Source organism: Onychomys torridus, chromosome 1, assembly GCF_903995425.1.
Source record: "Onychomys torridus chromosome 1, mOncTor1.1, whole genome shotgun sequence".
Lineage (NCBI taxonomy): Eukaryota > Metazoa > Chordata > Mammalia > Rodentia > Cricetidae > Onychomys > Onychomys torridus.
In genome coordinates, this window is record NC_050443.1 from 27895528 (window position 1) to 27921030 (window position 25503).

Here is a 25503-nt window from a genome sequence, read left to right on the forward strand (position 1 = left end):
GGGTAGTTGGATAAGTTTCCAGTACCAGGTATGATCTTCCTTTTGTTGAATAGGCCTTAAGTTTAGTTAGAGAACTGTTGGGTGCTGTCAAGATATGCTTGTCACTATGGCATTGTTAGGTCATTGGGGTCCATGGCATCATAGGTAGGTAAGACTGTTGGTAACTCCCCTCCTTTGGTATGCTTGGGTGCTGAGAAAGCTAGTCCTCAGGGAGGAGGCTTGCAAGTCAGAGCTGGTCAGGCCAGGTCTCTTGGCTCTGTGTATGGTGTCTTCAGCAACAGAGACTTATCTTCTACCTGTGGGGACAGTTGAGGGAAATAGCAAGCCTCTAATGTTCCGAGTGTCTTAGCTTCCCTGCAACTCCAAAGAGGGCTTCTCCTGCCTGGTGTTGGGGGCTTTGTTAGATAGCCTGGGGCCCTTGTGGACCAGGTTGGAACATTTCACCAACTTATATGTGGTGTAGATATGTGTAGGTAGATAGTTAATATATGATTCTTTAGGACTTTTTCAGATGTTCTATTGTACTGCAATCTCTGGCCCTCTCCATCGCTAACCAAAGCCCCTGCCATTTCCCCATGTCTCCCCTCAGATCCCTTGAACCTGCTGTCCCTCTCAGCTGCTCTTTCCCTCACTTCCACAGCCGTCCCTTTTTACTTTCCCAGTTTCTACAGTTGATCCAAATCAGCTCTGGAGATTGCTAATGAAAAGGTCCTGGTAGCGAATGCTTTTAATCCCAGCACTCAGGTAGCAGAGTCCAGACTGACCTTCATAGCAAGTCCCAGCCCAAACCAAGGCCTGTCTCAAAACAAAACAAACAAACAAACAGTAACAATAATAAATAAAAAGAGAAAAGTAAGGAATTAAGCAGATTTTTGCTTTTCTGGTGTGTTATTTAACTAATAACTGAGTAGCTTGGTTGGGTCAAATAAATTTCTCTATAAAAGAATTCCAGGGTTGGGGATTTAACTCTGCGGTAGAGCGCTTGCTAGGCCCTGGGTTCGATCCTCAGCTAAAAAAAAAAGAATTCCACACACTTCTGTGTGGAAGTGATCATATAGTTAGAAAAGTCATTTTGTTGACCATGAGGAATTCAGTTATTCAAACAGTGGCCAGTAATAGAGAGTAAAGCCATTTGGTGAAAGGTTGCTGGGGAGTTGTATAAAGGAGGGATTAGGCCTTCTGTGTCCAGATCCCAGTGATCAGTCTCAGTGGCCTGCGTCACCAGAGTCAAGGCAGATGCTGTTTCCCAGTGCAATATAGTAAAGACTGCACAGGACAGCTCCACATTTGTGTGTGCTGGAATCCAACCCAGGGCCAGATGTGTTTCATTGGTAAGTGCATCCAGTCTGTGTTTTCCTGCTGAGTTACTTTTAGTTCCCTCATCATGCAGTCTTACTTCTTCCTCTTGTTATAAAACATACAAGCAAAGACCAGGAAAACTCCTGGAATAATCTCATCAAGCTTCTAGAATGAATTTTGAGTCCATAGGCAATCGGGGGTGTATAGTACATTGAGTTACACAATCCCACAAGACATTAATCTGACAGAAGGTGAAATATTCTGCAGTCAGTTGACATGGTCTGTCCAGATCAGTTACATAAAAATAGGTAAAGGATACTATTCTAAGATTAAAAGAGAATTAAGAGAGATATAACAACAAAATGACCTTTTGGGGATCAAGACTCAGACACTGATTAAATTCATTTGAGTTGGCCGGGTGGTGGCGGCGAATGTTTTAAACCAGCGCTGGGAGGCCAATCTCTGTGAGGTCAGCCTGGTCTACAGAGCAAGTCTAGGACAGCCAAAAGCTACCCAGAGAAACGCATGTCATGAAAAAACAGTTAATTTGAGTTGAGTTTGAACATGTATTGTCTCTTGGTTGATTGGATTTTACTTTAAAACAAAAGGGATGGTGGGCAAGGGGTAAACAGATGACAATAATGTGTCACAGGACAGGATGGAAGCCTTTGGGTAGTACATAGCTGGGTTCTCTGCTTTGCCTCTAAGTGACAGAAGGGAGACAGTCACGCATGCACCTTGACAGGTGTGCCGAGGACTAACGAATGCTTAGTGCCTGTGGATGGCTTTCTGATAGCCCAGGCTATGAGGAAGTAGTTTAGGAAACCCAGGGAAGTCAAGCATGGTCCTGCACCTGCGTTCCCAGCACTCAGGAGACTGAGGGAGGGAGGAAGATGGTGAGCTGCAGGACAGCCTAGGCTACACAGGGAGGCCCTGTTGAAGGAAAGGGGGAAGGAGGGAGGAAGAGAAAAGGAAGGGAGGAAGAGAAAAGGAAGGAAGAAAGAAAAAAATTTCAAGGGAAAATAATAAGGAATGAGAAATAGTTTGGAGAATATAATTTTAGGTAGGGCTAGCTTTCCTGAATTAATGCTTATGCCTGCTGGTCAGTGTAGATTTCATAGGATTGAATAACGTCATGTTCTTTCAACCTCTCTTATCTTTAAAATCAGACCATCTGTAAAATTCTTCTGGGCAGGGCTGGGGGTATAGCCTAGTGGTGGAATGCTTATTTGGCATGCACAAGGTCCTGAGTTCTATATCCAGCACCCCAAAATAAGTCAGTCTTAGAATCAGCACACACAGGGGTTAAGTGTCCCTCTCCAGTGCCTCAGGCCATCGTATACATGCAGAGCACATCCCTTCATGAGACCAGGTTTCCTGCCACCCAGGCTAATGGTAGAATGTTCAGAACCAGTAAAGTACAAGGAGCTGGATGTAGAGGAACCCCTGTGAACACTTGTAGACTGTAGAAGTCCTGAGCAGGTCCCAGCCATCTGGTCTGCTTTGCTTTTTGCTCTCTGTAACAGTCACCCTCCTCATAACAAACGGGAAGTAGCTGCCAGCCTGTAGAGATGGGTGAGGACAGAAGGTGCTCCAGGCCTGGTAGACCAGACAGACGAGAAGCTGTAGCACTAGGTATGAAAAGTGCTGTAGTGCACATGAAAAATGTCTTCAACCTTGTTTGCAGCTGAGCTTCCAGACATCCTCCACACCACTCCCTGCCCACCCCAGACACACTCTCATACAGAACCTCTCCTTTGCACCTGACCTGGAAGAGGGCAGAGAGCAAGGAGAGCCTGTTCACTGTTTCCTGGTGCCCAGTCTCGCACTTCTAACAGGAAGCTCTTTGTTTTTCAGGCACGCTGTGCCTAGGGTAAGGGTTTCCCTTTCTAGTCTCTGACAGCTGACAATGGCACTTGCTAAGGTCTGGCCCAGGAAGATGTGTGAGGAAGTACTGGATGAGAAAGTGTGCTCCTTCATCTCCATGTTGTACATATTCTGGATGCCGGCAGAACAGCTGAAGGTCAAGCCCCGTATGGTTTAGAGGCCGTCACAGTCATCCAAACAAGAGATTGTAGTAGTTTGGGATGGAATACTCACATACTTGGGTTTTTGTATGTTTGTTTTTAGGGGAGGGAACAATTGGTTTTTTGTTTTTCTTCCCTTCCTTCCTTCCTTCCTTCCTAACCTTTTTTTTTTTTTTCCTTTGAGCTCAGGCTGACCTTGAACTCACTAAATTCTTGAGGATGACTTTGAATCCCTCCTGCTTCCAGCTTCCAGGGTAGGAATTACAGGAGCAAACCACCGTGCCTGGTTTAGGACTAGTTTCTTTTTTTTTATTTTATGTTATTAAATTTTATAGAACTAGTTTCTTAATAAGGTAAAATATGTGTAATGTAGAGTTTGCTGTTTTAACCATTTACAAGTGTTCAGTTCAAAACATTCATATGATGTACAGTCACCACATCCATCTGGAACTTACCTTACTAAACTCTGAAAACTGGTAAGTGGGTGGTATGTATGAAATGATTTGTTATGTTTGTTTTGAGATAGCTCCTGTCTGTGTAGACCAGGCTATCCTTGTACTCATGAACTTAACAAAGATTAGTCTGCTTCTACCTCCCAGTTGATGGAATTATATGTAATGCTGTGTGTGTGTGTGTGTGTGTGTGTGTGTGTGTGTGTGTGTGTGTGTGTGTAAATCAAAGATGCCTCTAGGATTTCTTTCTGTATCTGGATCACTTCCTGGTACTGCTGTTTACCAAGATAAGAGCAGTAAGGAAGGAGACTCCTAGACTAATAGGCCCCGGGGTAAAACTATTAGACACCCAAGGTGTGATTTCCAGTAGATAGGTGGACACACATTGAGAGAACAGAGCTGAGGTCCTCAGTACAAAATGTGGGAACTGTTGGTTAGTAGATGGTATTTAAACATAGAATACTGGATGTGGTCATCAAGTGTGTGCTGCTGGAGAACCAGTAGCCTTCTAGTACTCCAGCATGGGAGATCAGAAGATGACTAGGAAGCAGCCAGCAGGGATTGAGGCCAGTGTAGTATCTTGGATGTTGGGTGCCAAGCAAAGCAAATGGGTCAAGGCAGAGGGGAAAGCTCACCCTCTCAGCTCACTCTTATTGCTGAGTTACAGGCCAGGCTTCCTCTCTGACCCTTTCCAAGATCTGCCACAGAAATCACCCCTTGGAACACCATGGAGGTAAACTGGCTGGGAGTGTCCCTGTTCTGTGTTGCTGAAATAGCCTCGTGGTGCCCAGGCTGACTTTAAACTCCTACTTTTTGAGTGGTTCTCCTGCCTCAGCCTCCTGAAAAGATGAGGCTGCAGGTGTGTGCTACTGTGCTTAGTTTTTTTGAAATATTCCTAAGGGCAGTGACAACTTTTAACAGAAATATACTAAGATCAACAGAAAGAATTTCCAAAATACTAATGGGATTCTAGGTCATATGATATGTGGTGACTTGGATATATTTTTATTTCTATCCCATATAAACATACAATATAAATTTGCTTATGGAGTGGGAAAAGTGCTTAAAGTAGATGTTGTCTTTGATCTACCATAATTAATGTGAATTTAGTTACTTACCTTTAGTAGCCTTTCCATGGTTAATCTTTTTTTTTTTTTTTTTTTTTTTTTGTTAAGGCAGGGTCTCTTAAAGCCAAGGATGACTTTGAACTCTTGATTCTCTTGCCTCACCTCCCAAATGCCGGATTACAATCATGCACCACTACAGTGGGCTCTCCTTGGATGAGCTTTTATAATTGCCATTAGTTGTATTAAGATTTATAGCAGTGTAGCTGGAATATTGCTTCTTGTGAGGCTGTAAAGATGGCTCTGAGGTAAAGAGCAAGTACTGTTCTTGCAGAGGTCTGGGTTGGCTTCCTGCATCTATGTTGGGTGGCTCACAACCGCCTGTAACTGTAGCTCCAGGGGACCTAATACCATCTTTGGTCACCTATACTCACATGGACACACAACAAATACACATAGTTTAAAAAACCTAAAAAATCTTGGAAAAAAATGACTGTGTGTGCTGCAGCAAACCTTTAATCCTAGCATTTGGGAAGTAGAGGCAGACTGGTCTTTGTATGTATGAGTATGAGGCCAGCCTGGTCTACATAAGAATTTGTAGGCCAGCCAGGGTTAGATAGTGAGACCCTGTCTCAAAAATAAGAACAAGAAGCTGGGCGGTGGTGGTGCACGCCTTTAATCCCAGCACTTGGGAGGCAGAGGCAGGTGGATCTCTGTGAGTTCGAGGCCAGCCTGGGCTACCAAGTGAGTCCCAGGAAAGGCGCAAAGCTACACAGAGAAACCCTGTCTCAAAAAACAAAAAACAAAACAAAAAAAGAACAAGAAAGACTTAGCACATATGCATGGTAGACCCCGCGCATGCTAAGGCAGGTGCTCTATTATTGACCCCTAACCCTAGTCCAGCAATATATTTTTGGTATAATTTATTTGGAAAATGAACCACAAAACCAACCTATACCATCTAGGTTTTACTAAAATACCCAGTGCACAAGTCTGGGATACAGGAAATGTTATAGTAGTTGCTGACTTCGTTCATTATTTTATTATCTGTCTATCTATCAGGGTTTTGTTTTGTTTTGTTTTTGTTTTTTTGAAACAGGGCTGGCCTCTATCAGGGTTTTTTGAGATAGGATTTTTTCTGTGTAGCTTTAGAGCCTGTCCTGGAACTCACTCTGACCTCAAACTCACAGAGATCCTCCTGCCTCTGCCTCCCAAGCCACCACCGACCAGCGTTGGCTATATTTATTTGGGAATAGTTGGTATTGTTTATTTTTAGCAGACCCTCACCCCAGTTCCAGTGCAGTTGAAGGTGAACGTGTATCACTGTTGGAAGTTTGACATGTCAGGGTGCTTAGCCCATTGATGGGGTTCAGAGCCACCTCTTCTGTCTCTACTAGCGATAGAGCCGCTTGTCCAGGCCAGAGTGAGGTTTTGTCTGAGCTGGCAGCATTTGGTGTTGGTGTTGCTGTGAGGCATATGCTGGCTTTAAGTGCATTCCCTGGCTCCTTCTCCTTACATACAGCATGGCTTCTGATAGGAAATCACAACATGTCCACACGGTTGGGCTCGCCCGGCGGACCGCCTAATTATTTCCAGTTCAAAATAGCCATTTCCAGATCAGAACATCTCGAATGACTAGGACTCCGTGGCTTTACATGGTTGCATAAAGCGCACACGGCCATGTAATCTACACGCATGTGTGGAGTCGCCACATGCGGTCCTGTACGCATGTGCAGCTCACTCTTTAAAAAGCCGGCGCCATTTTGCACAGGTCTCTCTCTCCTCTCCTCCTCTTCTCTCCTCTCCTCACTCACGTGTGTGCTTCACACAGGCCTGTCAGCTCTGTCCTCTATTAACAAACAGCTCTTCTGTGGATTTGTCGTGTTTGGGACGTGTTCCTCGCGGGGTAAGAGTGCCGCCTAAATAACTAACAGCTTCTCTGATGGAAAATGCTGGCTGCAGAAAGGTTTGCAGGTTCTTTGCTAATCAAAAGGAATCATACTTGGGATGGAAATCTGAGTCTTGCTCGAGCAGCAAGATCCCACCACAGTACAGCACCAGCAGTCCTTGTCAGTATTGTGCATGCCATTTTCAGTAAGCTTGTTTTTCCCATTTTAACCCATAGTACAGTTTTCATGAGTACTTTCCATAGTCCACAGTAGTTGTTGCATTCTGTTTCTCTCAAGACACGTTTAAATATATCAGTATCACATTCTGATTTGTGGGCTAGGTCATGATGTAATGATTCTGGAATTATAAAAAAATTCAAAACAAGGTTGAAGATACTGGAAACCAAATGGAGTCTGTAAGGTATGTATGAGTACTGGAGAAAGAAAGGATAGAATGGCTTTGGAATTTCTAATGGAAGCAGCCAACCGGGCAACTTCCTTTCACTCTAGGGGCTTTTAATCTGATCAGTAAGGTACAGAATGACTTACCAGGGATCTGGGAAGGATGAACTGTTAAGTGGAGTTAAGTAGAGCAGTGGACTTTTGGGTCCATTGTTTGGGGGGGGGGGGCGAGGGGGAGTAAGCTGATTTGGGAGATGAGGTTGGCCTAAGCACTAACAGTTACGTTCACATGCAGGTAGCAAGTACTGAGTTGGGCTAGGCCTTCAGAAGGAATAGCTGTTACAGAATTTCAGAACACTCTTGTAGATTGACCCTCAACAATGTGATGGTGTAGAAAGGATGTCTTTTAGTTATCCAACAGGATGGCCTTAAATTATAACCCTTTGTAATCTGCTTAAGATATTAAACTTACTGAGAAGAAACAGGACGTGGTGGCCTGGGCCTGTAGTCTCATTGCAAGTGAGGCCAGTCTGGACTAGGTCTTACTGCCTCAAGAAACAAGCAGATGGAATGGAGTTCCCAGCACCTATATGGTAGGTCATACTGTTTGTAATTTCAATTCCATGGGGATCCTTTTCAGACACTAGGCTTGCACATGGTGCTCAGATATATATGTATGTACACAAAAACAAATATGTATAAAAATAAATATTAACAACAAACCAATACACTGAGAAGAAAGGGCACTTTGGTTATACCCATGGCTACAGCATGTTTAGTAGAACAAGGGAATGGGAAGGTCCATGTGCTCTAGTGTTCTGTTTTGAGTGGACTTTGAATCTGTGGACCTCTTGCCTCAACCTCCTGAGTGCTAGGATTACAGTCATGGCACCTGGCTTGTGATATACCCTTCTTGGCCATCAGGAATTCCTGGTAAACAGGGTTCTGTTTCAGTAGATCCTTGATAATTATCTCCTTTCCAGAATATCTTCTTTAGTACCTATCCATTATTGTTTTTTTTTTTTTTTTTGTTTTTGTTTTTTGTTTGTTTGTTTGTTTGTTTTTCGAGACAGGGTTTCTCTGTGTAGTTTTGCGCCTTTCCTGGAACTCACTTTGTAGCCCAGGCTGGCCTCGAACTCACAGAGATCCGCCTGCCGAGTGCTGGGATTAAAGGCGTGCGCCACCTCCGCCCAGTCCCACTATTGTTTTTACATCCCGGATCTTGTCACAAGTAGACTGGGAAGCCTGGTGGTCAGAAATGTTTTTTGGAGTGAGACAGATCTGGTTTCAAATCCTTAACTTAAACCTGCTTGACATTAAGCAAGTTTATCTTTTTAATTAATTTTATTTTATGTGCATTGGTGTTTTGCCTGCATGTATGTTTGTGTAAGAGTGTTGGATTTCCTGGTACTGGAGTCACAGACATTTGTGAACTGCCATGTGGGTCCTGGGAATTGAACCCTTGTCCTCTGGAAGAGCAGCTGATGCATCTCTCCAGCCCTGCAAGTTAATCTTTTTTTTTTTTTTTTTTTTTTCTTCTGAGACAGAGTTTCTCTGTGTAGTTTTAGTGCCTGGCCTGTCCTGGATCTCACCCTTCAGCCCAGGCTGGCTTCAAACTCACATTAAAGGTGTGTGCCACCACCCGCTGGGAGCAAGTTTATCTTTTTAAGACTGTTTTTTCATCTGTAAAATGGGCAAATTGCTCGCATTCCACAGGGTTGCTCTGGGTTGTTTTTACGTATGTGGTGCTCCTGGTGTGGGCGATGGTGGTTGCTGCTGGTGGGGCTTCAGTGCTATTTTAAATGTAAGTGCCTGACCTCGACTCTCTCACTCACCCATTCTCCAGCTTACTCACTCTGCTCTGCAACCTCGACTGCCCTGAGTCTAAGAAACTTTCTCTTTGTGAACTAAGAGAGCTGTGTGTGACCTTGGGACACACACTCTTCCAAACCTGTGTTTGACAGTCTCCCCAGGCACTGGCAAATCCCTGAGTCAAGGATGGTGAGGTCTGTCATGGGGCTTGGAGACCATGAAGTGAGATGAGATAAAGAGAAAGGGTGGGCAGAGACAGGAGCCTCGGCCCTCAGAAGGTGATGTTTGTGTCTTACTTAAGGTAACATTTTAGAATAAGTGGTCACTAAAACCAGTTTCCAAGGCTCAGGGTTGGGTTGGCCTTTAATTAATAATTTACAACATATGTTTTGTCACAATCATAATTTAGGTTGATGCTTTACACATCGTGGGAAGGAGGAAGGCATTTGTTACAGAGAAGAGCTAGCTGTAGATTGAATGACTCATCTGCGGTCAAGCCCATAATAAGCAGAGACAGCAGACTGACTGACAGACTGGTATCTCCTCCCCCGCTGCATCCTGCAGTAGGGGGACCCACCCCTGTCCCAAACTTCTGTGATTCAGACACCAGGCTTCATCGCACTTCTCAGAATATTCCTTTCAGAGTGGGAGACATAGCTTTCTTCCTTGGCTCTAACATCAGAGAGCCTTTTCCTCACCACCTGCCAGGCAGTTTCGATCTCCAGCTGCACCTGACCTTGTGTGTCTATTTATGGCTTTGTTGTCTCTCCTGGCCCCATTAGTATGTAACCCTCATGGCACAGGGGCTTTCTCACTGTTTTTGAGCTTTGTACATACTAGGCATTTGCATGTTGTATATTTATTATTAGAATGAACAAGTCTTTTTCATTGGTCAGAAGTTGTGAAAATGTGACCTTAGAGCATGGTGGCATCCTCACTTCTCCTCCAAGAGGCCAAGGGAAGAGGAGAGAAGACTGTCCTGGAGGAGCCAGCCCTGATCCTCTGCATCTGCACTGTGGGGAGCTCCCTGGTGCCCTCAGCCCGTAGTTAAGACTGAATTTCTGTTGTGTGCCTCATCTCTGCCTAGGTGGATATTAAGAGTGTTGAAGGCAGGGGGCACACTGACTAAAAGCTTAGACACTGAACACAGAATGAAGAGACTGCACTGCCTCATCCCTTTTGTGTCGTAACCTGGATATCTAGTTTCATAGCTTTCCTAGCCTCAGTCTCCTCTCTGTATAATGGAGATGACTTCCTGGGGTGTATTGGGATTGCACTGCAACCCATATGAAATCTGTAGTGTAGAACCAGCTTATGCTGAATGCTCAGTTTAAGCTCACTGGTAGTGTGTAATTCATGTCAGGTGTCTCTAGCTGGATTCTTAGGTCTGCTACCTCTGTGTCCCTCATGCTGCCCTTCAGAGACACAGCCTTGGTGGGGAGGAGCTCTGAGGAAAGGTCTGGGTGGAGTTCAGCTGCCATTTAGCTGTTCACTACAGAGGGCAGACACTTTGCTGTGAGCTTTTTGTTTGATTGCTTTGGTTTTGGATGAAATTTTTCATTGGCTTGTTTGCTCTGGTGATTTCCACTGGGAAAATCATTCAGAGGGAGTAGGTGTTACATTGGGAGCTGGCCCCATTCCAGTTTCTTCAACAAAATAGCTCTGATGTGTGAGGCTAGATTGGGTTTGTGGTAAAGAGCAACATCTTACTGGATGTGGCTGAGTGTTTCAGGCTGATCCTAGGGATTAGAACAAGGGGACTCTGATGTCACATCTTTGTAGAGAGCAATACAGACGTGGAACTTTTTAGTATTTTGAAATGGGGTCTCACCAAATTGCCCAGGCTGGCCTTGAACTTGCAGTTCTCCACCCTCAGTATCTTTGCAGCTAGCAGTTTCTCCTTCTGCTTTAAAGAGAGAAACGTGGAAAATCATAACAAACATATCACAGCGGTGGTCAGGTAAAAAGAAAACTACGACTTGTACAACTCCTGAAATCCAAGAGACTCGTGAGGTTAAGGCAGGAGGATTGAAGTTCAAAGCCAGCCTAGGATATTTAGTGAGCCCTTGTCTTAAAGTCCAAAGATAAAAAGGGCTAAGGGTGTTAGCTATGGCTTGTTCTGCTCCAGGCCCTGGAATCAATTCTCTAAGTGCCACCAAAAACATAAAGGAGCCGGGCGGTGGTGGCGCATACCTGTAATCCCAGCACTCGGGAGGCAGGTGGATCTCTGTGAGGTCGAGTTCCAGGATAGACTCCAAAGCTACACAGAGAAACCCTGTCTCAAAAAACAAACAAACAAACAAACAAGCAAAAAAACATAAAAGGAAGTAAAGTCTCCAGCAGTGAGAAAGAGAACGGTTGCCCTGGTCTCTAGATAAATGCTCTTTCATGGCTTAAAATGTTCATAGGGCTAGCAATCTGGAACATTTGTCTATTAACAGGATTTTGGCTTCTATTATTGAAGCTCCAGATGAAGCAATTATTAATATTGTTCTGTTATTAAGTAAAACTCGGGAGTCGGATATTGGAGTAAAAACCTGATAGATGCAAAGAGCAGTGGGGTATGGTCAGCTGACCCCACCTCTCCACACTTCCAAATCTAAAAGACCCTCTCTATTCCTTCCTGTGTCTGTCTCTCTATATCCTAATTTGGGTCTGCCAAAAACTCTATGGTTAATTCTGGCCTTCTGATTCAAGGTTTAACTTTATTGGCAGTCTCAGGGATGTCAGTGGGATGAAAATTACCCACAGCATATTATTATTGTTTTGAAGTAGGGGCTTACTCCATAGCCAGTCTGGCTTCTAATTCTCTTTGTAGATCATGCTGGTCTTGAACTCATGATGCACCTAAATAGCCTCCTAAGTGCTGGAATTACCTGTATGTATCATCATCATCTGGCAAATTTATTGTTTAAAAGAAATGAATTTCCGTCTGGACATGGTAGCACACACCTTTAATCCCAGCACTTGGGAAGCAGAGGCAGGCGGGTCTCTGAGTTTGAGGCCAGCCTGGTGTACATAGTGTGTTCCAGGACAGCCAGAGCTATGTAGTGAGACCCTATGTGAATTATTAGCCATCCAACCAGCCACTGATATGTGTATGGTTAGTGCTTTTCTGCCCTGCTGATGGAATTGTCTCCTGTGTTTTGCTGACTTCTAGAAGACTTGTCTGTCAGCTTTGTTTTGTAAGACTATGGACCGACAGACACTCTATTCAAAATGATATTAGTACAGCATAGAAACAACTAGTCTCTTTGGGTCCATTTCCAGTGCAGTGTTTGCTTCTAGGTGAAACCAACCTTGCAGATATTCTGTAACATGCCATGACTTTTCCTTTGCATTTTGAACCCTCTGTGGCCATAATTGAGATTATGGATGGCTCTGGCCCAGCAGGAACTCCTAAGACAGAGTCTAGACAGAAGTGAGGACAGGTGGCAGGAAGTTGGAAGACCCATTTGTGCCTGGGCCTACTGCTTGCTTTGAAATGTTTTGACTTCTAAACTTCTAGTACCGAGGCTCAAGAGGCAGGGAGACTTTTTAGCATTGCATGCACTTATGATTCCAAATCTCTTGACAGTTGAAAATTTATTACACTAATCCATGAGCAACCCACAACCTAAATCCCCTGGCTCTTTTTGTTTTCACAGGTGTTGGGGCGATGCTTTTTGACGGTGGTGCAAGTCCATTTCCAGTTTTTGACTCACGCCTTGCAGAAAGTCCAGCCCGTGGCTCACTCTTGCTTTGCTGAGGTAGTTGTGCCAGAAAAAAAGAACAGCAGCAGTCTGTCTGGTGTGGGCCACACACTCGAACTGGAGGAAGCTGTGCGATCCTGGCGGGGGGCTGCTGAGGTAACTGACCTGGGAGATCTGGCTGGGTTCCAGTGGAAGAAGCTGCAGGGCTTCTCGTCTTTTGGCTCCCAGGAGAGCCACTTGCTTTAGACACTGAGTTATAAACATCCTTCACTTGCTTGTTCTTGTGATAGCAGATGTCTTTAAGAATGTCTGCTTTGAGCTGCTGGTGGTGCACACCTTTCATCCCAGCACAGAGGAGGCAGAGGCAGGTAGATCTCTGTGAGTTTGAGGCCAGCTGGGTCTACAGAGTGAGTTCTAGGACAGCTAGAGCTTTTATACAGAGAAACTCGTCTCAAAAAACAAAAACAAACAAAAAAAGAATGTCTGCTTTGTGTCAGGCCTCTGCTAGGCACTAAAACAATACCTACAGAGAAAGACTTACAAAAACAAGGTACAAAGGGTGTAGGAGTTGTCCAGACCAAGAGGAAAAGCCCTGCTTCTGAGTGGGAGTGGTACAGGAAACTCCAAAGATGTGAGCCAAGGGAGAAGGCTGGCACCTAAGTCAGGAATGACACAGTGGAACTAGCTCAGTAGGCAGCCAGGTAGGCAGAGTAACGGGATTGTCTGGCAAGGTGAACCTCACAAACACTGGGATATCAGGAATGTGCCACCACAGCTGGCTAGTGTGGTGCTAGAGTTGGAACCTGGGCCTTCATGCATACTAGGTAAGCACTCCACAAATAGAACTACTTCCTCAGCACTGTTGGGGTGTTTTGTTTTGTTGTTCTTGTTGTTTGTTTGTTTGAGACAAGGTCTCTCTCTGTTGCCCTGGATGTCCTGGAACTTGCTCTGTAGATCATGCTGGCCTTGAACTTAGAGATCCACTTGCCTCTGCTTCCTGAGTGCTGGGATTAAAAGTGTACACTACCAGTGCCAGGCTATTGTTGTTTTTAATTTCAAGATTTATTTTAAGTTGTGTGTGTGGGGGGGGGGGGAGGCATGTGTATGTGGCTGCAGGTGCCTCTGGAGGCCAGAAATCTGGAGGCAGCAAATCACCTGAAGCTGCTTAGTGTCGATGATCGGAACTGAATTCCAGCCCTCTGCAAGGGCAGTGCACACTGTTAACCTCTGAGCCATCTCTAGCTCCTTGTTGTCTTCTGAGATCAAGTCTCACTTTGCAGCCCAGACTGGTCTCTAACTCATGGCAGTTTCTCCTTGGCCCTCCAGCTGCTGAGGTCACAAGCTTGAGCTGTTTCTGTAGCCATCTTGTTCTCTGAGGAGTGTTTGGAAGCTTTGTGATTTTTGCACTACAACCATGAGGACTGGAGTTTGGATTCTGGTACCCACGTAAGAAGACAGTCATGGTCCCATGCACACCTCTAACACCATCTGAGTGGGGTGGAGACAGGAGGATCATTGGAGTTTGCTGACTGTCAGCATAGCCAACAGCATCCTTAAAAACCCAAATGGTGTTCAGGTTCAGGGAGAGACAGTGCTGCAAAGGAACATGGTAGTGAATGAGTGACAGAGGACGGCACCTGGTGCTGCCTCTACCTCTACCTCCTGGGAGTGCATCCTTTCAAACACACAAGTATATGAAAAGCTTGTAGAAAGATTCTCTTTTTGTTTGTTTGTTTGAGACAGGGTTTCTCTATGTAGCCCTGTCTGTCCTGGAACATGCTCTGAGGACCAGGCTGGTCTTGAGATCTGCCTCCCAAGTACTGGGATTAAAGATGTGCATCACAGCTGCCCAGTTGTATAAAAAGATTCTTAAGTAATCCGTACCTAGAAAGACAAACACAGCATATTTTCTCTGGTATGCAGAACCTAGATTTAAGTTTCTGTAGATGTGTATATAGTCTCTGTGTATGTTTGTGTGATGAAAGGAGACCAGGAAAGAGAAGGAAAAGATCTTGGGCAGGAGGAAAGAAGAAGAAGGCCACATAATACATGTGACCTGAAAACAAAAAGAGCCGTGCAGCAGGCGGGACACAGATGGGTGCAGAGCAGGAGAGGACAGTGATAGGGTGTGTTAGGACAAAGGGTAGTGGCAGATGCATGGACGTGCTATAGTGAAGCCCATTTATGTATTTGTCAACTCTAAAACTTCAGAGCAGTAAATAGACAAAGATGCTTCTGGACTAATCGCCTAGACCCTCATTCACCAGTTGGTTTTCATGCGATTCAAGTCGTTTTCCTATTCATGTATTTGACACATGAAGTCACTCTTTGAAGATCAGCTGCTTCCCAGCACAGCTTCACTAGTGGATAGAGAAGCATGAGTGGGACGGGAATGAGCGGTGATGGGGTATGGGGAGGGGCATGACAGTGTGCAGTGAGCACTCTCCCTGGGCTTCTGATTCCCACCCAGCCTCATTGCTGAGAACCTGCTGTAGAAGTGGGCTGCAGGCTATCCCCAAGCCTTTCCGTGAGACATCCTGCCTAGTATACAGTTCCTTCTCTGGCCGTTCTACCAGGAGAGTCCAGTGGTTCTCAACTTGTAGATCGTGACCCGTGTGTGTGTGTGTGTGTGTGTGTGTGTGTGTGTGTGTGTGTGTGTGTGTAGGGGTCAAATGACCCTTTCACAGGGGTCACCTAAGACCATTGGAAAACACAGACATTACAATTCATAACAGTGACAAATGACAGTTATGAAGTAGCAATGCAATAATTTTATAGTTGGGGTCACACAGCATGAGGAACTGCATTAAAGGGTCCCAGCATTAGGAAGGCTGAGAACCACCTGCTCTAGTCCTTTTCCACATCCAGAACTTCCAAACTTGAATGTAAACAAATCAATAGTAGTTCTTGGGCCGGCAAGGTGACTCAGTGGGTGAAGGTGCTTGCCATCAAGTCTGAATGCCCAACTTCCACGATTGTAGGTGTACACACACACACACACACACACACACACACACACACACACACACAAGAAAGTTAGAGAAATTGCTCTTTATAAACTCAGTCAGTGCCTCTCTCTCTCTCTCTCTCTCTCCCTCCTGTCTTCCCCCTACCTCATTCCCTCTCTCTTCCATTTTTTTGAGGTAGGATCTTGCTGTATAGCCCAAGTAGGCCTCAAACTCACAGTGCTTCTGCCTCAGCCTCCCAAGTGCTGAGTTATAGGTGTCTATCACCATGCCCCACTTACTTTTTAAATGTGTCCAGGTGTTTGCCTTCATATATGTTAGCGCACCATGTATGTGCAGTCTCCAAGAAGGGTTACCAGAAGAGGGCATAAATTCCCCTGGAACTGAAGTTACACATGGTTGTGAGCTGTCATGTGGGTGCTGAGGATTGAATTTGGGTCCTCTGGAAGAGCAGCCAGTGTAACCACTGAGCCACCTCTTCATCCTTGGTTTGTGTGTTGTTTTTTTTTTTTTTTTTTTTAAGATTTATTTATTTATTTATCTATTTATTTATTTATTTATCTATTTATTTATTTATTTATTTATTTATTTATTTATTTATTTATTTATTATGTATACAGTGTTCTGTTTGCATGTATTGCTGCAGGCCAGAAGAGGGCACCGTACCAGACCTCGTTATAGATGGTTCTGAGCCACCATGTGAACTCAGGACCTCTGGAAGAGCAGTCAGTGCTCTTAACCTTTGAGCCATCTCTCCAGCCCTTGGTTTGTGTTTTGAATCAGGGTCCTCATCAGTGACAGCATGTGTATTATAAACATTTTACATGTATGTGCAAGTGTGTATGGATTTTTGATCTGAAAATGTCCATGACACTGGAGAAGCTGGAGATTGCTAATGCCTCAGCTGAGAGGGAGGCCGAGACTGTGCTGCTTTGTAGCCTGTCAGTGCCCTGCATGAGGTGGGAGGCAAAGGCAGTCTCCAGCCCCTCAATAAAAGCAGTGCCCAGAGCTGTGGTAGTTCCTCTTCTTCATCAGCTGAATCCCAGGCTTCATACAGACCTGGTCTGGGCTGCAGACTCTTGAAATCAGGCCCACAGCTCACAGTGGTGTTGACACAGCAGGAGTCGGCCTCAGCCCTTGACCTCACACTCTTTCAGTCTGGGCCTTTAGTAGCCCCTGCACTTAGAACTATCTTGCATCCCATCCAGGCTTTAGGTGGTTTTTTAGAGTAATTCTGTAACTGTTTCTGAAGTCCTTATTAAGCTGATAGTGCCTTATCTCTAAACATCTTTAACTAGGCCACAGCCCTTTATAATCGGGAGAGACAGGAAGGTGGCAGTTGTGGTCACACACAAGACAGGAGTTCTCTTTCAGGCTCATAGCAGCCCACAAAGGCCACACTGAACAAGAGGAAGGCAAGCACTGCAGTGGTGACTGTAGGGGCAGCACACCAGGAGGGGGCCCACGTATAGGTGAAATTATTAAGGCCACTCCACATAGTTAAAAGGGAAGTTTATTTTGTGGGGTAACTTACAAATGAAGGGATAGGTTGCAGGGTCTGGGAAAGGTGTGGCGGAGTCCGGCGGTGTTCTCTGGAGAACTCTGCTCCGTCTACCTCCAGCATCCAGGGTCCTGGAACCAAGAGACGCCTCTCTTCTCCATCCTGGGTCTTCAGCGTCCTCCCTCAGCCCCGCCTTGTGGGCATGACCATTACCGAAGCCTCAATGGGGGTTGGAACCTCCAGGCCCAGGCTGGAATGGCTACCCAAGGTTATGGTCTGACCAAAATAAGCTGGACTGTGACAGTCAACACCCCTGCATAAGTCCACAGCCAGCAGAGGAGTGGAGGACAAAGCCTCGAAGCTGAGTGCTCCTTTCCTGCTACATTTCAGTGGTTCTCTTTCATGCTGACACCCCTTTTTCCAGTGAGAGAAAGAAAAAGCAAACCCTCAAAGTCACTACTCCATTTTGTAGAAATACAAGATCACTTATGGGTAAGGAGTAGTATGTTGATTTCTTAAATGATGTCTAATTTGGATCACCCCACAGTTAAGTTGCAGTATACTACATTTTGTTATAGGATTTTTTTTTTCTTTCTAGTTTTTTGAGACAGACTTCTCTGTGTAACCCTGGCTGTCCTGGAACTCACTCTGTAGCCCAAGCTGGCCTCGAACTCAGAGAGATCTGTCTGCCTCTGCCTCCCAAGTGCTGGAATTAAAGGTGTACGCTACCACCGCCCGGCTTTTTATAGGATCTTACAGGACCTATACCTAGGCATGGTGGCAAACACCTGTATCACAGCACTGGGGAGCTGAAGCAGGATTAGGAACTCGAGGTCATCCTTGGTTCCATAGTGAGTGCAAGGCGGCCATCTTGGGGTATGTGAGACCCTGTCTCACAAACAAACAAAACTAAACTGATCCTCTGTCTTTTCCCCTTGAGTCATATGGGGTTGTTTCATAGCACTGTGCCATTTCTGATTTTGTAATCCTTTGTGTGCTGTCTGTCATCTGTTCTTTTTCCTGCTGTGGTTTGACTTTCTCTTGCATGTCAAAGGCTTTCTCAGGAAGACCCTCAGTGCCAGCTGGAGGTTGTATTGGGCCTGCCACCCACTGCTGGTGTCTCTCTCTCTCTGTCTCTCTGTCTCTCTCTCTCTCCACTGCTGGTGTCTCTCTCCCTCTCTCCACTGCTGGTCTGTCTGTCTGTCTGTCTCTCCCCCCTCACCCCCCCAATGCTGGTGTGTGTCTCTCTCTCTCCACTGCTGGTGTGGGTTCAGACCTTTGTCTGTCATCTGGCTTCACAGCCTTCTGTCCTTAGAGCGTCTGGGCTCCAGCCTCCTGAATATTCCTTTTACATCCTAAAACCTTAGCACCTCCTTACTGATCCCCCTGCCTGCTTCCGTGTGTCCTTGGCCTCTGTCTTCTGCTTCCTGCTGGTGCCCCTTAGCCACACTGCCCTGTGAAAATGGACCCCTGATGCAGTCTTTCTTCGTGCATGGCCAGAACAGTATCCCTCCTCCAGCTCCCCCATCTCTTTTCCTTTCCTTTCACAACAACAGAGGAGGTGCCCTGTTCTCAGGTTCAGGGCTTACTTTGGCAGCACAATATTCCCATCTTCAAGGACCTGGCTTCTGCCATGGGACCCAGAGTTTTCTCTCTCAACACTAATGTGCTTCCAACACAAAAGCCTACCTATTTCTCTACCCCTTTGACAGCCCAACTTTTTGGAGGAGTTGTCTTTTCCTCACCTTTCTCATTCACTCTGGAAAACATATTCCCTGGTTTCTTCTCAGCCACGTAAGTCATGAAGTACCGTGGGCACATAAAGCATGGTATGTGTTACTGGCAAGGTGGCAAGCACAGCATCTGAAAGCAGTTGCCACAGAAACCTGAAGCATAAGTTCTGTCCCTCGGAAGACGGTGTCAAAGGAGAGAACCGATTCCCAAAAGTTGCCCTCCAGTCTCTACATACACACTGTGTCATCACACGTGTGCCCGGTCCTCCACACACACTAAATAAATACATGGAAGCATTTGGAATTAATGTTAAGGACAAGGTTACCTGCTTTGCTCTGAGCTGCCCTTTCTTCATCTGCTTTGCTAGCCTCTCTTCAGTACAGCTTCTGAGGGTGAGTTTCTCATGGTTCAGTATTAGGTTTCTTTTTCCCTGGGGGGTCTCTACCCAGTATTGGGACTTAGAACACACCTGTGCAGAGGGATGCTTCAAATGTATTTGGTCAACCCACTTTCTATGGGATCCAGGGCCCTGAGTTAAACAGCCGCCTATCTTAAGTTCGACAGGTGGCTTCTCACCATGTTTCTCTCTGTACAGTGGTCAGGGTGCCGTCTGCACCAGACTGTGCACCCGAGACCTGAGACCGACCTTCAGCCCCTGTACTGTCCTCACGGTGGTCAGGGTGCCGTCCACACCCGGTCAGATCCTTAGGAGAGCCCCGCCATCTCATCTCCAGATACTCTGGGGCTGTCCCTCTTCTGCACCCCCATTCCTAGCTTTGGGAGGGTGGGTCATACTTTTCTGAAAAGTCAGACACCTTTGCTTCTCGTTTTGTCGTGTCAGATATGGGTGCCTCACTCTGGCATACTGAGGCCTGCCTTGTCGGTCTACTTTATAGAGTTCCTTGGAGTGTTTTGGATCCCTGGTGGAGATTAGGGATTATTAGTGCCTTGACATACCCTCACCCTACCCTGAGCACATGCAGTTCCAACTCCCTACCTAAATTGCTGTTTTCTGAGACAGGCTCTTGTTTTGTAGCCCAGTTTGGTCTGGAACTTGTAATCCTTTGCTTCCGCCTTAGAGTCCTGGAATTCCAGGATTCCTGAAAATGGCCTCTTCACACCACATTCTGTGCCTGCTGTGACCCCTCCTACAGTTCTCATTGTTTTACCTTTCTGACTGGCTAGGCCATCATCTCCAGGAAGGCAGGGACTGGTGTCAGTCAGCAGCTAGCACAACCCCTGGAGGCTGAACATTTCACTGGAAGATTCTTAGGAAGAGTCAAATGGTTTAAATCTGAAGACCATTAGGTTTCGGGGCTGGGTTAGTCTATAGGCTGGTGTGTACACTGAAAGTCTTGAACTTGACAGCGTTGAAGCTGCTAGTTTTCTTTCCTGTGGTAATATTCCTATCCTGACCTAGAAGAACAGAGACTAACTCCTAGTAATATTATTTGGTCAGGCATGGTGGCACAGGGTTATAATCCCATTACTCAGAAGGCTGAGGCATGCCACTTGTAAGCTTGAAGCCACCCTGGGTTACATGGCAAGACTGTCTCCAAAACGACCAGTAAGCCTGCAAAGTTTCAGACTACCGACTTCATAGTGTGAACAGTCCAGAACTCCAGGTGTATATGCAGCTTACTTCTTCATTTATGGGGTAGGATTTGTTGTTGATGGTACTGTTTGAATTTTGCTAGCAACTGTAGTGCCCTTCTTTATCTACTGGTTACTGTTTATGTCATAGGCAACATCTAGATTAAGAGAGAGAGGCTGTGATGGACGCCTGGCAGGAATCGAAGTCCAACAACTCTTTTGTTCTCAAAGTGCAGCAATTCCTGAGCACCAGCTAAAAGAGCTAAACATAAAAATTGACAGTGCTTTGCAGGTAAGTGTTTCAATACTAGCAGATGCATAGAGAAATGATTGCTTAAAAAGGCAACAAAATAATAATAACTAGAAAATTTTAAACATAATATTTTTATTCTTTGAGAATTTCCTGTATGCATAGAGTGTATTTTGGTTTTAATCATCCACCTATTCTTCCCTAACCTCTTCCACAACTGTAGAAATTTTGAGTTCCTATTTTTGTTGGACTTGATCATATTCTAATCCCTGCATTAACCCTGATTCTTGCAGGCATATAAAATAGCACTGGAAAGCTTGGGCCACTGTGAATATGCAATGAAAGCTGGCTTCCACTTGAACCCGAAGGCCATTGAAGCAAGTTTGCAGGTACACTTTTCTCTCTGGTGGCTCTGGGAGTTGTCCACTCAGTCCTGTGGGAACCAAATGCTATGCCGTGTGAGCTGTAGGTCACCTCCGCTCTCCTCTCCAAACCTTTTCCAGGGCTGCTGCAGCGAGGCAGAAGCTCAGCAGACGGGGCGAAGGCAGACACCCCCCCAGCCCATGCAGTGTGAGCTTCCCATCGTCCCTGTGCAGATAGGACCGCACTTCCTGAAGGGGGTCTCCTTTAATGAGTCGGCTGCTGACAATCTGAAGCTTAAGACGGTAGCTTTCCCTGGACTCCCTGGGTTCCAGCACCTGAGCGTAAACTTGGAAATAGAACTGTTTTGGGAAACTTGAGGGCTTTTGAAAAATGTAGATTACAAAACACAGTGGAGATCAAAGGAGGAGGCTCTAACTTTTCTGAGTACAGTGAATGCAGCCTGTGAAGTCTCACTTTGTGTGTGTATGGTGCTAGGGGTTGAACCCAGGCCCTCACACATGCATAATAAACACTGTCACACCCAGCCCTGGGGTAACATAATAAGACATTTGCTAAGGAAGTTTTATTAGTAATTTAAATTAATAATTAAGATAACAAACATTTGTTCAGATGTTTAACAGAGTTTGAGAGTATATCATGAGCTACTATTGATTAATGTTTGCTGGTGCATTTTTTGAGAATTAAGTAACAGAAATCTTAGTACAATAATAATAGTCATTTGTGAAGCATCATTGATGCAGTAATTACAGCAAAGTGCTTTGCATGCATTGTTTTATTGAATTAGTGTCTCATTGAGGCATGGCTATTCCCCCAGTTACCATATGACAGAGGAACTGAAACCAAAGTAACATGCCTAGAAATTAGGAGAGCTGGAACTTGGGCTCATTCAGTCTGTTCCAGAGCCTCTCTACACTGACTTTGTTGTTGTCTAAAAAAAGTAGAGTTGGGCCAGGCTTGGTGGCACATACCTGTAATTCTACCACTCAGGGAGGCAGAGAAAAGTAGAAAAAAGAGAAAAATCTCTGAGTTTGAGGCCAGCCTGGTCTACATAGAGAGTTCTAGGCCCGCCAGGGACACACAGTGAGACAGACCCTGGTTACAAAATTTAGTTTTCTTTTTCCCACCGGCATGACGTGGGTGTCGTCAGATGCTTCTCTGGAGGGTGGTTGTAGAAATGCACTCCTACAGGTTTTGAAGCCTTGCCAGTGTCTTGAGATGTGCACTCTCCCTCTGTCAATCTGTAGCATACCATGTTACAGCTCATCAAGGAAGCGGGCTGCTACAATGGAATCACACCTCGGGATGAACTTCCTGTGACAGAAGTACTGAACCAGGTGTGCCCGTCCACGTGGCGGGGCGCCTGTAAGACTGCTGTGCAGCTGCTGTTTGGCCAGGCGGGGCTGGTGAGTATGTGTGAAGGGACAAGAGGAGCTTGTGGGGTGGCAGATGTGCAGACACACTGCACTCAGGAGGCTGAGGCAAAGGAGGAGCTTGAGGCCAGCCTGAGAGACATAGGAAGACCCTGCTCTCCCCACAAAACCAAAAGTTTTGGGGTGTGTGTGTGTGTTTTGTTTTGTTTTTGTTTTGTTTTTGAGACAGGATTTCTCTGTGTAGCCCTGGCTGTCCTGGAACTCGTTCTGTAGACCATGCTGGCCTTGAACTCACAGAGATCCCCCTGCCTCTGCCTCCCATGCTGGGATTAAAGGTGTGCACTGCCGCCGCCGCCGCCGCCAGCTGTTCATTTTAACACATTGATAACCTGCATTTGCTGGGACTCTAGCTGCAGGATGGTGCTGTTGCAGGCCTTCCTCATCTCAAGGGAACGAGTGCATTAGTGCTGCTGGGTGGGCCTTGATCGCCCTGCAGCCACACCGCAGCCAGGCTGGCAGCCGCTGCACTCGGCCTGGCCTCTCTCCCTTCATCTGCCCACGGCAGTCCTAGTTGCGGCTGCAGGAGTCTGCCTGTGAATGGTGCGGCATCAGCGGACCCCAGCTAACCATTTCCTACCCTCACCCTCTGCCCAGTGCCTTTTGAATAAGAACACGGCAGTGTCTACTTCAAGACAGTGGTTTACTCTTTACCTGTCAGAGAACAAGGAAAGAAAACAAAAGCAAAAGATACTGGGTTGGGTCCAGAACTGAGCATCTGTAATCACTCTTAGTTTTTGGCTGGCACATCCACCCATGTAGCTTTGCACGTGCTTGATTCCACCTTGTAGTCATGGCTCCTTTTGAAAGATTGAGTGTTTGCAGGTTTGAAAGATTGTGGTATTGAGGTTAGAAGAAACTAATCTGAGAGTTCAAAAACTAAAGAACTTGCTGAGCACGCACACACACAACACTCTGTAGGCAAAGGCAGGTGGAGAGAGTTCTAGGCTAGCCAGGGCTACAGAATGACAGCCTGTGTCAAACAAACAAACAAATGTAAGTCCTCTTTTTAGTCTAACCCTGTTGTCATGAAAGGAGAGCTTGGAATAGTGCTTGTCCCTGCTTGAGGCCGAGTTGGTCTCAGGTGGCCTAGTTGAGGGCAGTGCTGCCTTGTGATGGGAAGTTGAAGATCTGTGTAGGAAGAAAAGCAAGAAACAGAGTCACCCCACTAACCTAGTAAAGAGAGGCTGAGACACATTTCCAGAGACCCTCTAGCCGAAGCTGGGGCTCTGGCAACAGTGAACATTGGGAGAAGGCTGTTTTTAGAAAACACTGTAAGCCTAAGGGGAAGTCTAGTCCTACTTAGAACCCAGGGTCATTTCACTTTACCCACTATGGCAGGGTTCCTTTGTGTAGCTGACAAAGAACCTTGTGGACCATTGTCCTAGGAGTGGGGGGAGAGAGGAAACACCTGTCAGGGCCCACAAAGGCTGTTACTTGGACAGGAAATGTTTCCCAAGGTCCTGCTGTGAGAGCCCGTTGATAGCGGTGGAAATCAACACCACTAGATGCTGTGTTTGGAATCCTGAGGAGTACCTACTAGTAGCTTGACCCTTCTAAAATGGACCCTCAGCCTCACAAGTACCTTAGATTATAGGCCTGTATCACCAGGCCCACCTTGGATCAACTTCTGAAATTTTTTTTTTCAATTATATAAAAATTTAAAACTACTGCAGTAAAGAATGCGCAGTCCATCCTCCCTCCTCCTCCTCTTCCTTCTCTTCCTTTTCAAGTCCTTTCCTTCATTCCTCTCTTCCAGTTAAACATTTATTTTAGGACTTTATTTTAAAGTTAAGAGAGAGAGTGTGTGTGTGTGTGTGAGTGTGTGTGTGTGTGTGTGTGTGTGAGAGAGAGAGAGAGAGAGAGAGAGAGAGAGAGAGAGAGAGAGAGAGAGAGAGAATGTGGAGGCCAAAAGAGGCCATTGGACCTGCTGGAGCTGGAGTTGAGGTGGCAATGAGCAGCTTGATGTGGGTGCTGGGTCTCAGAATTTCTGGAAGAGCAGGGAGTACTCTCAACACCTGAGCCTGCTCTCCAGCCCCATTGATTTCTTCTTTTTGAGACAAGGTCTCCTACTGCACAGGCTGACCTCAAAGGGTTGCGATGACAGGCATATAAACCCCACTCATCTGGAGGGACTTGTAATTCTAACAGCTACAGTCGAGTGGACCCCACAGTCAGAATTCGATTTCTGTGTGTTTAGACACCATTACTTGCTGTTGTCTCTGGGACCTTACTGGTCTCAGTACAGATGTGCAGTGGACAGTTCTGCTGGTCACTGAGCATCTGACACGTGTACATACTGGGATGTCTGATCACTGGAAGCTCTCTGAACCTGGTGGTTACCTTTGTTTCTTTCCCAGGTGGTTGTTGACACAGCACAGATCGAAAATAAAGAAGCCTACGCACCCCAGATCAGTCTAGAAGGCTCCAGAATTGTGGTTCAAGTTCCATCCACATGGTAATTTGATTATTTTTATTTTATTTATTTATTTTGGTTTCTGAGATAAGGTTTCTCTGGGTGTCCTGACATGCTCTTTGTAGACCAGGCTGAGTACTGGGATTAAAGGTGTGTGCCACTGCTGCCTGGCCCAATTTGACTTTTATTAACAGAAGACTAAAGTCTGAAGGCTGGGTATCTTTTGCTACTGTGGAACCTGACCATAATGAGCAGTGTTACCTTGTTACCGAAGCCACAGTGTCTTCTGTTCCCATTAAGTCACCATTGTTTTCCCAAAGCCGAGTAGAAACTGTAGAGTTCCTTCTTCACCCTGTTCCAGTCACAGCCCTGGTGACCTTGAACTCATACCATTATATGCCAAGTGTCACTGTAAGTCTCAGGATAGATAAGGCCCTTTTTAGTACACTTCAAAAGATAAAGGGTTATTCATAGTCTGTTTTTTTCAGGAAAATATGCTTCTATAAACAAGTAAGGAAGCAGGCCAGCAATATGATCCCATAAGCCAGAAAAGAAGGCACGATGCACAAGGAAATAAAGAAAATGCACAACCTCA

General features: G+C 45.7%; 1 protein-coding gene across 6 annotated transcripts in view; it reads left to right on the forward strand.

Annotated features, from left to right (window-relative positions):
* The window catches only part of Garre1 (granule associated Rac and RHOG effector 1), a 93070-nt gene that overhangs the window by 39902 nt on the left and 27665 nt on the right, over positions 1–25503 (forward strand). For all 6 annotated transcript variants that reach the window (XR_004943982.1, XM_036176945.1, XM_036176947.1 and 3 more), the window contains 6 exons: positions 12593–12793; positions 20583–20723; positions 20975–21070; positions 21185–21346; positions 22310–22468; positions 24853–24950. Coding sequence is in view for 5 of the 6 variants with exons in the window: in XM_036176945.1 (XP_036032838.1) it covers positions 12593–12793; positions 20583–20723; positions 20975–21070; positions 21185–21346; positions 22310–22468; positions 24853–24950 (857 nt within the window). In the remaining variant the exon portion in view is untranslated. The remainder of the gene's footprint in view (positions 1–12592; positions 12794–20582; positions 20724–20974; positions 21071–21184; positions 21347–22309; positions 22469–24852; positions 24951–25503) is intronic.